Raw genomic sequence first — 15062 nt, 5'->3', positions numbered from 1 at the left:
GCCTTTTATACAGGCCCTGATTGCGCAATCGACTCCATTCAAATTGTCACCTCTTACTGACATCTAGAGGAAGGTGTGGGGAGTGTTTGTATCCTCATAGCATTTACAGGGACATTAAAACTGACCTGGAACCAGAGGCCAAGATTTCTGAAATCTCACTCCCTGTCAGGAAAAGTGCTGTAGAATGAGTTCTGTTCCACTCAGAGACATAATTCAAACGGCTATAGAAACTAGAGAGTGTTTTCTATCCAATAATAACAATAATATGCATATTGTACGAGCAAGAATTGAGTACGAGGCCGTTTGAAATGGGCACCTTAAACAGAGCTACTCAATACAGCCCCTGCAGCCATAAAAAGTTAAAGAAGGCTTTGAAGACTTTATTACAATACCCCCCCCCCCCCCCCCCCTCTTGAGACACACTGCACACACTCCAGCCCAGCAGTATGTCATTTTTATATCTCCAATTTACAATGTCGGATTGAAAAAGACTGTCATATTAGATTGATACATAATGTATATGCACTACTCATTATAGTGCAGTCATTGCTAATATGACCCCCATTTTCTCCAAAACACAATACAATAGAGGCAGGATACTTGCCCACATGATTAAGCAGGTATTTAATGTAGCAAAAATGACATTAACTAATTTTCGACCAAATGAGCAGTTACTGCCTTTTTGCTTGGGAAGGCAGTATATTATACTGAGGGAGAGGTGCTGGTGAAAATGTCCAGCTCCCCATTTCTTGTAAATGACACTGTTACAAATAATTCACCTCCGCAGGGAAACAGCCAGACCCTTTGGTATCGTCAGCTTTCCATACACTGGGTGAGAGACCACACTCCACTGTCGACTGCAAAAAGTTGAAGAATTAAGGTTGGCCTAAACTCAATTAAAAGGCAATTTCTGCATTATTATGTAACAACATGTTCATACAATCCTTTTTTGTAAAATTTAATTTATGGCCAATAAAAAACATACACATACCATCGACAACATACAGACACACACAAACATCCATAACATCACCCATGGCCAGACCCAACTGTTCACACCCCATCTCCTGTGTCGCGTCACTCTCCTCCACATGGCCTCTATAACTGCACCATTTTGTTTCTCTCCGTCCACCACACACTTTCAACATTTACACACAATAAAGCATTTGGCCTTTCCTTTGTGTTGTTGATTCAGGATTGGTTGATTTCCAGTTTTTAAGTTTATGTTTTTTAAAGATGATTGATGAGAAAAGTATCGTCCAACTCATTGGGTATCTCATTGTACCCTCATATGCCATGTCTTGAAATATGCAGACAGACGGGTTAAAAGTACATTTACCCTTTGTAATACTTCTATCAATATAATGTAAATCAATGAAAATGTAATGTATTCAATCCAAAAATAAGATACAATCTGGAACTTTTATTTGCAAAATACTTTTTATGGAATTGAAAATTAAACTCAGAAATAGGAGTGGGCAGGTTCTGATAATTTAGTTTTCATTCTGCAATAAAAACCTACACAAATATCAATGGGCGGTAGCTGAGCACCTGACTTACCATTAATTTATGTAGTAAATAAGTATTGAAACACAGGTATTGAGTAGAAATTCTGAGGTAGTGATAAACAGAAATTGAAGTAGAGATAAACAGTAAATTAGTTTTCTAATGAGGGAGGGGTGGTATACTGCCATCTGATGGCGACCAAAAGCAACTGCGTAATAAAACCTATTATAAATTGATGGACTCGTGACTCAGACATGGACTTGACTCAGACTTCAGCCATAGGGACTCGTGACTCGACACGGACTCGAGTACAGGGGACTTGGGACTCCACTCGGACACAAGGTTAAGTGACTCGACTACAACACTGCAAATAGCAAACAAACATGTATAAAGCAGAAACAATCCTGAAGGTTTCTTTAATTTTCACTATCAATCATGAAGAAAATTATGTAACATCAACGTGATAAGTTAGTGAAATTGACAGAAAAGTGTCTGTGTCCGAATACCCATACTAGCGTACTACATATTTAAACGGCATAATATATACTCATCACATACTATTTAGCACGTACCTTTTAGTAAAAATTATGCAACATGCCACGGCCACAATGCAGTAGCAGCTCCTCACTGGCTGAGTAGGTGAGGCAGGGCAGGGCCAAGTGTGGTTGGATTTTTACAAATTTAATAGACATGCATCGCAATAACCAGCATGATAATAGCTCATTTTCAATTTGATTAGTTTCTCTAAACTTTGAAAGGAAAAAACAAAAAGCTGCAGACACTGACTAGGCCCTCCATGGAATGAGTTTGACACCCCTGCCATAGCCCATCTATCCTATTTAAACAGGACTGAAGACAGAAACAGATAATTTGGTTCCATTTCAAAATATTTATGAGTGAAACCAAAGTGCTTCAACATATATACAGTGCAATAAATCAAATAGCCTAGTACACATACCTAAACTTTTCAAATGTTCAAATCAAAAGGCTATTGCACAGAAACATTTGGAAAGTCGGTGCCTGACTTATTCAGAACCGCTGGACAGCAACATAATAAAATAAAGCACTGATCATTGGGAACGAGATCAGAATGACTGCTAAGGCTTTATCCATAAACAAAGTAATTACGTAGGTAGCCTAGTCTACAAAACTAAAACAATCCACATGTTCAAATCAAAAGGCCTGATTAACATGACATCAATAACACAGCCACATCCAGAGTCCCCGGTGCTGACAGATTCACAAATCAGAAGATGGTTTAGTATTTAGTTTAAGAACTCTGACAAAGGCCAATGGAACAAGAAACACTTTTCAATGACAAACCAGAAATCCACTTAAAAAAATAAAATAAAGACTTCTGTTTTCAAAGATGTAGCCTACGATGCAATATTTGTGATCATTTTAAGGAGAACAAAAAATATTTAGCCTACATTTGAACAGCACCGCAGAAGCTTCGCTATTTGGCATATTTCCATTTAAGTAACCTAGTTTTGTTGCTTGGCTGCTTGAAGAGAACTAGGGCCTATCACTCGCAGCCCACCTCTTCCAATGCGTTATGGAAAAGTGTGCATCGGATTCTAGTAGATGAAAGGCCAAAATTAGTAGAACATCCTGGCATTTAAATCATACTTGATTTTCAAAAATGCACATACTATAAAACATAATATGTTCGCATACTGAGAATGCGTCACGCGCGAATGCGTTGTTTGACACTATTCATTGTTTTCGGTAGATCAGCTGCTGTCAAAGCCAAAAATAAGTATGACATCCGGGCATTTAGGGGCGGTTTCCCGGACACAGATTAAGCCTAATCCTAGACTAAAAAGCACTATCAATTGAAATTCTCTATTGAGTTTGCTTTTTAGTCCAAGACTAGGCTTAATCTGTGTCTGAGAAACCGCCCCCAAAAGTATACTCCATTTTCAAAATGTTGCATACTATTAAACTTTATTTTTTCTCATACTCAAATAGCCTACTACTTAGGACGTAAGTATGGGTATTAGGACACGGCCAGTAATCGATGTACAATCCCCCCCCAAATGTTTTTTTTTTTTATAGTATAAACCTTCTAAAAGTCTTCAAAGAAAACTAACAAATGGGACAATTGTTATTTTAATGCTACAAACACATCACACCCATTCACTGTTTATGATTGATCATTACACATTTTTATGCGTAGGCTACTTGATAATAAGCATTTTAATTTTTAGACCCCCACTTGTAGTACAGTGTACTTTGAGAAAAATACTCTTTCTGGAATTTAAAATAAAACTCACAAATGAGACATTTTGTATTTTAACATTACAAATGGAAAACAAAACACGTATAAAATAGATGAAATGTCGGAAGGTTTCTTTCATTTAGACTATCAATCACAAATAAACTGCATTTCAGTACGGCCCACACTTGAGCACACACTGTGCCTTTCAGATATATGTGTATTGCCTTGAGGGAGAAGTGTATGATGACTTTAAGTGAGTGTCCAACTCCTCCATTTAAAAAAAATAAATAACACTGTTACAAATAATGAATTCGTGCAGATAAACAGCCAGACCTTTTGGTATCGTCTGCTTTTCATACAGTGGGTGAGAGACTACATTGTCCACTGCAAAAAAGTTGAAGAATTAAGGTAGGCCTAAAACACTAAACTCCTTTTCAAGGCAATTTCTGCATAATTATGTATCAACATGTCAATACAATCCTGTTGATTGGGTGATTACTTGTTATAGTTTGGATATCAATATAATAAAAAAGTAACACCTGTGACCCAGATTCACTATAGGTAATTCTTTAGGGCACGTTCATTTGTCTGAATCTAGTTCATTTCATTCCACAGGCTAGTTCACAGAAAGACAGTGGATAGTGAGCGGGTCTTCATTGCGCTGTTTCCCTCCATTGACAGAAGCCAGGCTCACATCTTTGGTGAGATCCTGGAGAAACAGAGAGCTGTGGAGAAACAAGCTGATTGGCTCATCAAGGAGCTGGAACAGGAAAAAGCAGATCTAGAGAGCGCAAACAACAAACAAGGGGAACTCCGTTCCACCCCACAACAGGAAGGTGTGCTTGTGCTTCTCTCTGTGGTCTATTTGAATGTGATTGACTACAGGTTTAGGGTTAGAGTTATGGGTCAGGGTTATGGCTAGGTTTAGGGTTGAGATGGGATGTGGACATGAAGCTAGGGTTATGGCTATGTTTAGGGTTCAGGTTGTGGTTGAGGCTACACTGTACAAATAGAAGGTCTCAAAACACCATGATTGTGAAATGAAACCATGAAAAGTTGTGCACCTAAAGTGAGATTAGGATCCACACTTGAGCACACACTGTGCCTTTAAGAGATATTGATAGTGCACTGAGGATGGTGGCTAGAAGGGATCCAGCTTTTGTCAAATAAACTCAAAAGTTGAAATGTTTAGCATTTTAGCTAACCCTAATCCTAAACCTTTTCCTAACCTAATTCTCATAACCTGCTATGTTATTTATCCTAACCTGCTGCATAAATTCTCCTAACCTGCCACCAAAAGTGAAATCAGGGACGTTGATTTGGCAAAAGCTGGATCCCTTCTAGCCATTACCAAAGAAGTGCGCAATGACTTCTAAGTGAAAGTGAAAGTATCTAGCTCCCAATTTCACGAGACTATACTCAACTGTCGACTGCAAAAAGTAGAAGAATTAAGGTAGGCCTAAAACATCAAACTCCATTTCAAGGCTATTTCTGCATAATTATGAAACATCATCTTAATATAGTCATGTTGCTTGGGTGATTACTCGTTATAAATATATATATAATATAAATATAATGTAAGTAAATTAAAATGTAATGTATTAAATCCCAAAATAAGATACCATTTTGAATTTTAAATTTTACTCACAAATGTTACATTTTGAATTTTAATCTTACAAATAGATACTATTCTCGAGCCAACTCCAGTCCTGATTTTCATGACTTGTGAGTGGACTTGGACTCGCTTTCTCGACCATTGATGAATCGGACTCACCGTCTCGTGACTTGTATATGCGCTTGGACTGTCTAGGCTACTATGAAAAGCATAATATTAGTAGGCCTTGGTGCGCGCAGCACAGCAGCGATGGTTCTGTTATCTAGCAATGGGAAGCGCCACACGCATGCCGCAGCTCTTCCAGAACCCTTCGCGCGGTTATGATTCTGTAAATAAATTAAGTGCAACGCTGGAGAGATGAGTTGCAGGCTCATGTCTATCAGACCAGAGAGAGGGAGAGACCATAGGTGAATCTCATTCTAGTTATGTGAGAGATAAAGACGCGCTACTCACACACAGCCATAGCCACGCGTTGGTCTCAAACATAGGTTACAATGCTACGCAAACTATAAGCCTGGGCCGAACCAACTCTTAGAATATAAGGCCCGGGCTGGGGGGGACTTTGATCCCGCCCTGGTTTACATAAAAAAAAATACAAAAATTAACCTGAATTAGAGCCAGACTAGTTACCATAATTTTCTCACATTGCCATTGACAGTTTATTTCTATTGTCTCTTTTTGGTGAATTTAGATTGTTAATGTAGATTGTATACAAAAAAATGTAAAAAATGTTATGGTTATAAATGTTCATGTTTTACTGTGACTTGTTGTAGGCTCCTAAGTGGACCATAAGGTTAAAACCAAATTAAGAAAACTAAACAAAAAAATTTAATACAATTTAAAAAACTAAGTAACTCTGCCAGAGTGTCTCTTTTGGGTTCTTTTGCCGGTCCCAAGCTCGAATAAAGGAGGGGGGTTGGAATTGTGACATTAAAAAAAACTAGAATCAACAGAAGAAATTTCATTTGTTGTTCTAAACATATTTAGGGTGTTTTTTACTCACCTTTTCTCTCCTACAGTGTCCATCACAATTACATTCACATGACCAATTATGCAAATAAGGTGATGACGTCACTTAGCGAATTCTAGCGACTTTTAGGACGGCCAATAGCTATTTTCCTTACTGGGGAGTTGGCAACACTGAATGTGAGATGATGACGTTGTTGAGCGTCACCCAGAATGTGTAGACTAGAGCAGGAGCGATGTCTACTACTAACTAGTATGTGTTTTTACTTGCCTTTAACCAAAGCCAAAGTGTCAAATCATTACAGCTCTGAAGTTTACAACCAATGTTATTCAATTCAAAATGTTGGCTAGATATTTCAACTTTGAACGGCAATCGTGAATGTTTGAATGAAGGCTTATGTGGCTGATTTGAGCCACAGCTCGTAGCTACGTAAATCTAATCGTCATTGTTTTGGTGAGACAGCATGGTATTGAGGATCCTCACGAACAAGTGAAGAAACTTGTAGTGTGTGTGTCACATTGGTGCAACTACGTTGACAACACAAGAAAAACGAGAGGGAAGACGGTTGTTCAGTGATTTTAGAATTTGGAAAGTCGTTTGTCTACCCTGTTTTAGTGAAATTTACGAAAAAGTGTCTGTGTCCGAATACCCATTCTAGCGTACGACATACAGTATTTAAACTGCACACCATGTACTCATACTATATACTCAGTGTGGCTGTGTTGTTGAGTGGGTACAATTCCATTTTACTGATCCTCCGGTTTATAATCTGTCTTAAAGCATTGAAAAAAAGATGGAATTCCACAAAAAATATTTTCCATAGGGACTTATCAGTCAATATTTAGCCTATAAACGTTTTCATTTCTTAACCATTTGTTGTATGAAAAACTCAGTGTGTGTTTTGATGTGACACTGAAACCCCCAAGTGTTTTCACAACACTCTTAATTGACACCTTCAATATTTTCTCTTTTATATCTGTTTTGTTTGTTTGTCAGTTGTAATATTAAAATACAAAATAGCTCACTTGTGAGTTTTTTTCCACATTGAGAAACCTTTTCTGGTGTAGAGTTGAGGCAAGGTCAGTGCTATCAAGGGTCCTTGGGACGTCCATACCCTAAACCCTAACCTAAACCCTAACCTTACCCATTTTCAAAGTCAACTTCAATGGGGGGTAGGGATGTCCCAAGCATCCCGGATAGCACTTACCTTTGTGGCAAGTCTGTCTGTCTGTCTGTCTGTCTGAAAAGTACCTCACCACATCCCCCTCTTTCTTTCCCTCCCTCCCTCCCTCAATCTCCCCATTTCTCTTCTGTACACTTTATTTGAAAGAGAGATTTTTTCTTTTTACTTTTCCAGTTGGAAAACAATATTACATAATATATAGACACATAGTTTGAAAGTTGTGCCATGTAATGTGGAGAACCACCTGCTGAAATGTTCCTGTTGGTAAATTACGTGATAAAGGAGGTGCTTAGGATGCTTTGAAGAATTCACTTTATTTCAGTCTCCCCACACTGCACACACTCCAGCCAGCAGTATATAATATATTATATCTCCAATTTACAATGTTGGATTGAAAAAGAGAGTCATATCAGATTGATACATAATGTACATGCACTACTCATTGTTTGGGGGGAGGATTTAAAGTGAAACATGACCTTTAATATATTTATATTACACTGAGGGAGAGGTGCTGATGAAAGTGAAAGTGTCCAGCTCCCCATTCCTTGTAAATGACACTGTTACAAATAATTCATTTGTGCAGATAACCAGCCAGATGTGAACGGGTTATCGTCAGCTTTCCATACACTGGGTGAGAGACCACACTCCACTGTTGATTGCAAAAAGTTGAAGAATTAAGGTAGGCCTAAAATTACAAAACTCAATTTAAAGGCAATTTCTGTATTATTATGTAACACATGTTAATACAATCCTTTTTTTGTAAGATTTTATTTATGGTCCTTTTTTTTAACAATAGAAAACATACACATACCGTCACATACCATCGACAACATACAGACACACACAAACATCCATAACATCACCCATGGCCAGACCCAACTGTTCACACCCCCATCTCCTGTGTCGCGTCACTCTCCTCCACATGGCCTCTAACTGCACCATTTTGTTTCTCTCCGTCCACCACACACTTTCAACATTTACACAATAAAGCATTTGGCCTTTCCTTTGTGTTGTTGATTCAGGATTGGTTGATTTCCAGTTTTTAAGTATATATTTTTTAAGATGATTGATGAGAAAAGTATCATCCAACCCATCGGGTATCTCATTGTACCCTCATATGTCATGTCTTGAAATATGCAGACAGACGGGTTAAATGTGCATTTACCCTTTGTAATATTTATATCAATATAATGTAAATCAATGAAAATGAAATGTATTCAATCCAAAAATAAGATACAATCTGGAATTTTTGTTTGCAAAATACTTTTTATGGAATTGAAAATTAAACTCAGAAATAGCAGTGGGCAGGTTCTGATAATTCTCCATTCATTCTGCAATAGAAACCTACACAAATATCAATGGGCGGTAGCTGACTTACCCTTCATTTATGTAGTAAATAAGTATTGAAAGATAGGTATTGAGTAGAAATTCTGAGGTAGAGAGAAACAGTAAATTAGTTTTCTAATGAGGGAGTGGTGGTATACTGCCATTTGATGGCGACCAAAACAACTGCGTGATAAAACCTATTATAAATTGATGGACTCGTGACTCAGACATGGACTTGACTCAGACTTCAGCCATAGGGACTCGTGTCTCGACACGGACTCGAGTACAGGGGACTTGGGACTCGACTCGGCCACAAGGTTAAGTGACTCGACTACAACACTGCAAATAGCAAACAAACAAACAAACACGAATAAAACAGAAACAATCCTGAAGGTTTCTTTAATTTTCACTATCAATCATGAACAAAACGTAATACGTTTTCGCTCCTCCCTTGTACTTGATTGATGAATTAAGGTCACGAATTAGTAAGGAACTCCCCACATCTGGTTGTCTAGGGCTTAACTGAAAGGAAAAAACAAAAACCTGCACTAGGCCCTCCATGGAATGAGTTTGACACTCCTGCCGAAGCCCATATAGCCCATCTATCCTATTTATAAAGGACTGAAGACATATTTATAAGTGAAGCCAAAGTGCTTTAACATATAAACAGTACATTAAATCAAATAGCCTAGTACACACACCAAAATGTTCAAATCAAAAGCCGATTGCACAGAAAAATGTGGACAGTCGTTTGCATCACAAATTCAGAATCGCTGGACAGCAACATAAAATAAAGCACTGATCATTGGGAACGAGATCAGAGTGACTGCTAAGGCTTGATCCATAAACAAAGTAATTAAATAGGTAGCCTAGCCTACAAAACTAAAACAATCCATATGTTCAAATCAAAAGGCCTGATTAACATGACATCAATAACGTAGCTACAGCCATAGTCCCCGGTGTCGACAGATTCACAAATCAAAAGATGGCTTAGTACTTAGTTTTAAAAACTCTGACGAAGGCCAATAGAACAAGATACACCTTTCAGTGAGAAAACAGAAATCCACTTTGGGGGAAAAAAATGAATAATACTTGTGTTTTCTAAGATGTAGCCTGCAATGCAATACTCAAACATTTTAAGGAGAACAATAATACATACCAGTTCAGAAGCTTCGCTATTTGGCATATTTCCAGTTAAGTAACCTAGTTTTGTTGTTTGGCTACTTGAAGAGAACTAGGGCCTATCACTCGCAGCCCACCTCTTGAAATGAATTGAGTATAACATCCTGGCATTTAAACCATACTTGATTTTTCGAAAATTCACATGCCATAAAAAATATTTTCCCGCTATTCATTGATTTCTTCTTCTTCATGGCGCATATTTTGTTTGTGTATGCTGCCACCTACTGTGTGGGAGTGTATGTTTAGATCATGTTACATTTGTGGTACTGTTAGGTTCTACTTTTCAGAGTAAATAACTCAACGGACACACTAGAAAAGCTTTAGTTCTTCCCAAAGGGTTGATACAGCTGTAATTCAGACACAGACATGGCTTCCCCCGTGGTAGTATTCATACCCCACTTTGGGTGGAGTTTCCTCCTTATCGCTAAACATTGCATCATTCTTTCTAAGCAGGGAGCTAAGTGATATGAGCCTTCAACTGTTTCTCCCCTTATTAGTACTGCCACAGGTGATCGTGTTCCCTGCACTCAGCCCCTCCCAAGCTTCATTATGGCACCCCTCATGTCTCTTTTGTAATTAATGTTCCTATACTTCTGAGTATAACAATGTTCCAAGTTTAACCCCGAATCCAAAAATACAAAAGGGTGAAAAAAATAAACATTGCACCACCAACCAACCCTACGCCTATATACCACCCACTAGTACACCCAGGTACTTCTCTGCAGCTACCACCTAGTTAAAAACCCACGACCCCATTCCACTGCTTTGACCCTATCTGCAACTGCACTATGCCAACGGCCTGGGAGGACGCAGACCAACCCTCAACACACCCTGTAACTCTACTGAAGTCAAATCCCGTATACCAAAATACTTCTTTGCAGCTGCCACCACAACATCTATTTTCTTTGATTTACGTTGCATTTCTGCAGTACAGCTGATAAACATTGATATGAACATGAAGAAGCCAAACTTACTGAAGCATAAATCACTCGTTGGCCTATCCCTCTGTGCTGGCACAAATCTACTACTCACTGGGATCCTCTCAGGATCCCTCACCCTTGACCCATCTTCCTCTACAAAATCTCTATCAGGACAACTGATATATCCTAACATGACTTTGTCGGGTAGAGACTCTGACTCAAATCTCAAAAAGACTGACAGTGACTCCTCTGTTTCACCACGCTCGCCACCGGGTCTGCGTCGCACCAAACGGCGGGCGTCACAAAAAACAGGAATTTTCAACTTCAATTGCTCCACCTCCACACTTGACGCTACCCCAGGAATCACTCCTTTCAACAGTGCCCTTTTCCTAAGAGCAAAACAAGAAACAGATCTTGACCCAATTTGCGTGACACAGAGCTTCTGGTCAGAAGAAACACAAACAAAATATCACAATTTCACTACAGGTTACCTTCACTGATTCAACTGCAACCAACTCCTTTCCCACCCACCCTGAAACCACAAATGGATCTGCCAAAAGGCAAAGATACATTTTCTCCAACTTTCTTCTAAAAGACTGACTAATACTCACAAATGGAACAATTGTTATTTTAATCCTACAAACACATTACTCTTATTCACTGTTTATGATTGATGATCTCACATTTTTATCCTTAGACTACTTTATAATAAGTATTTTAATTTAGACCTCCACTTGTAGTACAGTCATTTTAGCAAAAACCTTTTTCTGGAATTGAAAATAAAACTCACAAATGATCGAAGATTTGGGTAAAATGTAAAACAAAGTGACAAATCAATTACTTTTCAATTTCACATTATGCAGTGTATTTAAAACAAATGATGTTGCCTTATATAGCATTTTGAAAATGTATCAGGTAGTAGTATCTATATGTATTCTCAATCTAGTAACTTCACATTTACAATTTACATGGCATCAATAAAAAGGTTTCCCAAGCCCTGATAAATATTTAACTATCCTATTTTCCCTTTTCTTGTCACCTAGGAGACTGGAGTTAAAGAAACAACGGTGACCAAACACCATCACACCATGGAAAACGACACGTACGATTATCTTACGTATCCTGACGATGACTATTACCTCCCTGACTCAGAGGATATTGCAGTGTCAGTGCTTCTTCTGCTTGGTATTTGCCTCCCTGCCCTTGGTTGGATTATCATCCTGTCTGTCTTTCGCAAACGCTGGGAAAGAAAACATGTCACAGCCTTTCTTGTGTCCCTTCTCATCGCTGACACTCTGCAGCTGATCGCTTCCCCTTTCATTGTGGAAACTGTGCTAACCGGGGTTCCCTGTTGGCATGCTAGTTGGTGGTGCACTACAGTATACATACTGTTTTCAGTGTCAAGATTCTGCGGCCTGCTTTTTCACCTGCTAGTTGCTCTGGACAAGATCTATCAAAACTTTTTTTTCAGTTGCATCGCATGGTGCTTCGTGTACGTTTTTGCGTGTCCCGTCTACATTGGCTTTACAATTTTTGTAAATGTGTATCCTATTAATGACTTATATTTCTATGGTTGGAATACTTTCTTTGGCGTGGTTGCTTTGATCTTAGCAGCTGCAGCATGTGTGAGAGCCCTCAAACCCGTGCCAACATTGAACCCAACTAAAGATAAATGTCAGAGTTTGAAGGTATTAGCAGTGGCCATGTTTACTTTTATGATACTCTATGTTCCTGAGTTCCTCTACTGGATAATACAACACCACAGACCTGCTGGGACGGAGTGGTTTAGTTATGTTGTCCACTATCTGCCGTGCCTGAGATCCATAACTGACTGTGTCCTGTGTTGGTTTGTCTGTGTAGACGGGGAGCGTCCTAGAGAGCAGCAACCGCCAGATGTAGAACTCAATTCACCTATCCTCGATTCCTCTCATTCTGTCACCTCGCCTTCTAAAAACACATTGGAGGAGAAGGACCATGGAGAGGGACCTCCAATACGGGAGGATGCGAGGAATCAAGGAAAGGTACATTGAGATAAAGCTCAGTACTGAGGGCTAATAATCATATATATATATTTTTTTATTTAACTAAGCAAGTCAGTTAAGAACAAATTCTTATTTACAATGACGGCCTACACCGGCCAAACTCGGACGACGCTGGGCCAATTGTGCGCCGCCCTATGGGACTCCCAATCACAGCTGGTTGTGATACAGCCTGGAATCGAACCAGGGCGTCTGTAGTGATGCCTCTAGCACTGAGATGCAGTGTCTTAGACCGCTCCGGCTGTCTCGTTCTGACCTTAGTTCCTTTGTTATGTCTTGATTTTAGTTTGGTCAGGGCGTGAGTTGGGGTGGGCATTCTATGTTGTTTTTCTATGTTTTGTTCTAGTTGTTATATTTCTATGTGTTGGGCCTAGTATGGTTCTCAATCAGAGGCAGGTGTCAGTCGTTGTCTCTGATTGGGAGCCACATTTAGGTAGCCTGTTTTCCATTCTGTTTTGTGGGTGGTTGTTTCCTGTGTCTGTGTTTTCACCATACGGGACTGTTTCGATTTTTGTTTTGTAATTCACTTTGTTATTTTGTATTGTTTAGTGTTCAGTTTAAATAAATTAAATATGGATACTTACCACGCTGCGCATTGGTCCGACCTTTCATACTTCTCCTCAGACGAAGAGGACAAGAACCGTTACACCGGCACTTGGGAGCCCGAGTGAAGGAGCGGAGGCTGGTGGGAGGAGCTATAAGAGGACGGGCTCGTTGTAATGGCTGGAATGGAATGAATGGAACAGAGTCAAATAAGTGGTTTCCATAGGTTTGATGTGTTTGATACTGTTACATTAATTCCATTCCAGCCATTACAATGAGCTTGTTCTCCAGCCTCCACTGATAAGAAGTAGTAAAAACTTCTCACTCCAGTAGACAGCTAAAGAGTCATTTGTAGGGTGAATTTGGGAGGGATAAGGGGGAGAATTGGAAATGGATGGTAACTGTGTAAAATACGTAAAAAATAACCTGTTAATGCCACCAAAACATTGTTGGTGGCATTGGAGCCGTCAACATAACAATTGGTTTGTCCCAGAGCCCTGGCTGTGTAACTCATCCATTTTACCCAGATTTTTTTTTATCACCATGTCTACCTTACAACCCTGAATATCTTGATTTCGTTTCAACCCCCATCGAGATGACCCCTCCTGCCCGTTCTCGAACCTGTATCCCCAAGTGTGCTTAAACACCTGAGCCCAGGAACAATCAGCAGTAGGTCCGGAACAGAGATACAACCAGACACTGTAATCCTCAGTATTTTTATAACAGGAGCGGCCTCAACTACTAGAGAATTTAGCAATCGTTATTTTAAATCCTACATTTTGCCCTTCCCGAACTCCTATGTTGTAGGACACTTTTCGTTGACGGTCGGTGTGTTGTGTCGTTTGTCTTTTACTTCTTAACAGTGGCAGCGGCTTCGTAAAATTAGTACCGGAAGGTGGTGGATCTGGATGTATCAGAAAGATTACCAAGACTATGATGCAGCTCAGGGTCCCCAATATACCCAAAAACCGCCAACCCTCTCCCACCCTTAGTCGGTCTGCTAGGTACCACCCCATACTCACACCTTTACAAGCGCACACAGTGATGATAGGTCAGGGTAGGGAATCTTTGTTAGGGAGGTAATCCCCGGACCTTATTGGCACTCGGTTCTGCTCCCTAACTCTGTGTGTGTTCAACAGTGTTTGTATGTGGTCCTACCTTTTTGCAGTGGGTAACGTAGACCCAAGTGGCTCTCTCAGCTATTCTAACGGCAAAGGCGGTTACCAACAAAACCTGGTATGGGCCTTCCCAGCGGGACTGCTTCCAGTCTTTTCTCCTCAGGGATTGGATCCACACCCAGTCTCCTGGTTGGATTGGGTGAATCACCTTCTGTAATTCACCTGTGGGACACAAAGTTTTTGACATACGAGTGTGGTTAACAAACAATTTTGTCATGTGTTCTGCTAGCGTATGTTCTACTTCTATGTCGGCCTGCTCGGGTCCTCCCAATTCAGGCATTCTGTATGGTCTACCAAACACTTTCTCGAAGGGGACAGCCCATTTTTATGTGGAGTTACCCTAATAGTCATTAATACTATTGGTAAACATTGTACCCAATTT

The 15062-nt window shown here is 39.6% G+C and overlaps 1 protein-coding gene across 1 annotated transcript; it reads left to right on the top strand.

The window, feature by feature from the left end:
- Positions 1-5097: 5097 nt before the first annotated feature.
- On the top strand, positions 5098-13065 carry LOC120030581. The gene is made up of 3 exons (XM_038976004.1): positions 5098-5180; positions 8076-8171; positions 11964-13065. Exon 3 carries the CDS (start codon positions 12009-12011, stop codon positions 12948-12950), a length of 942 nt encoding a protein of 313 aa, XP_038831932.1. The 5' UTR covers positions 5098-5180; positions 8076-8171; positions 11964-12008; the 3' UTR covers positions 12951-13065.
- The last annotated feature ends 1997 nt before the right edge of the window (positions 13066-15062 follow it).

This window comes from Salvelinus namaycush, chromosome 36 (genome assembly GCF_016432855.1).
Source record: "Salvelinus namaycush isolate Seneca chromosome 36, SaNama_1.0, whole genome shotgun sequence".
NCBI classification, from domain to species: domain Eukaryota; kingdom Metazoa; phylum Chordata; class Actinopteri; order Salmoniformes; family Salmonidae; genus Salvelinus; species Salvelinus namaycush.
This window is presented reverse-complemented; position numbering and strand designations above follow the sequence as displayed.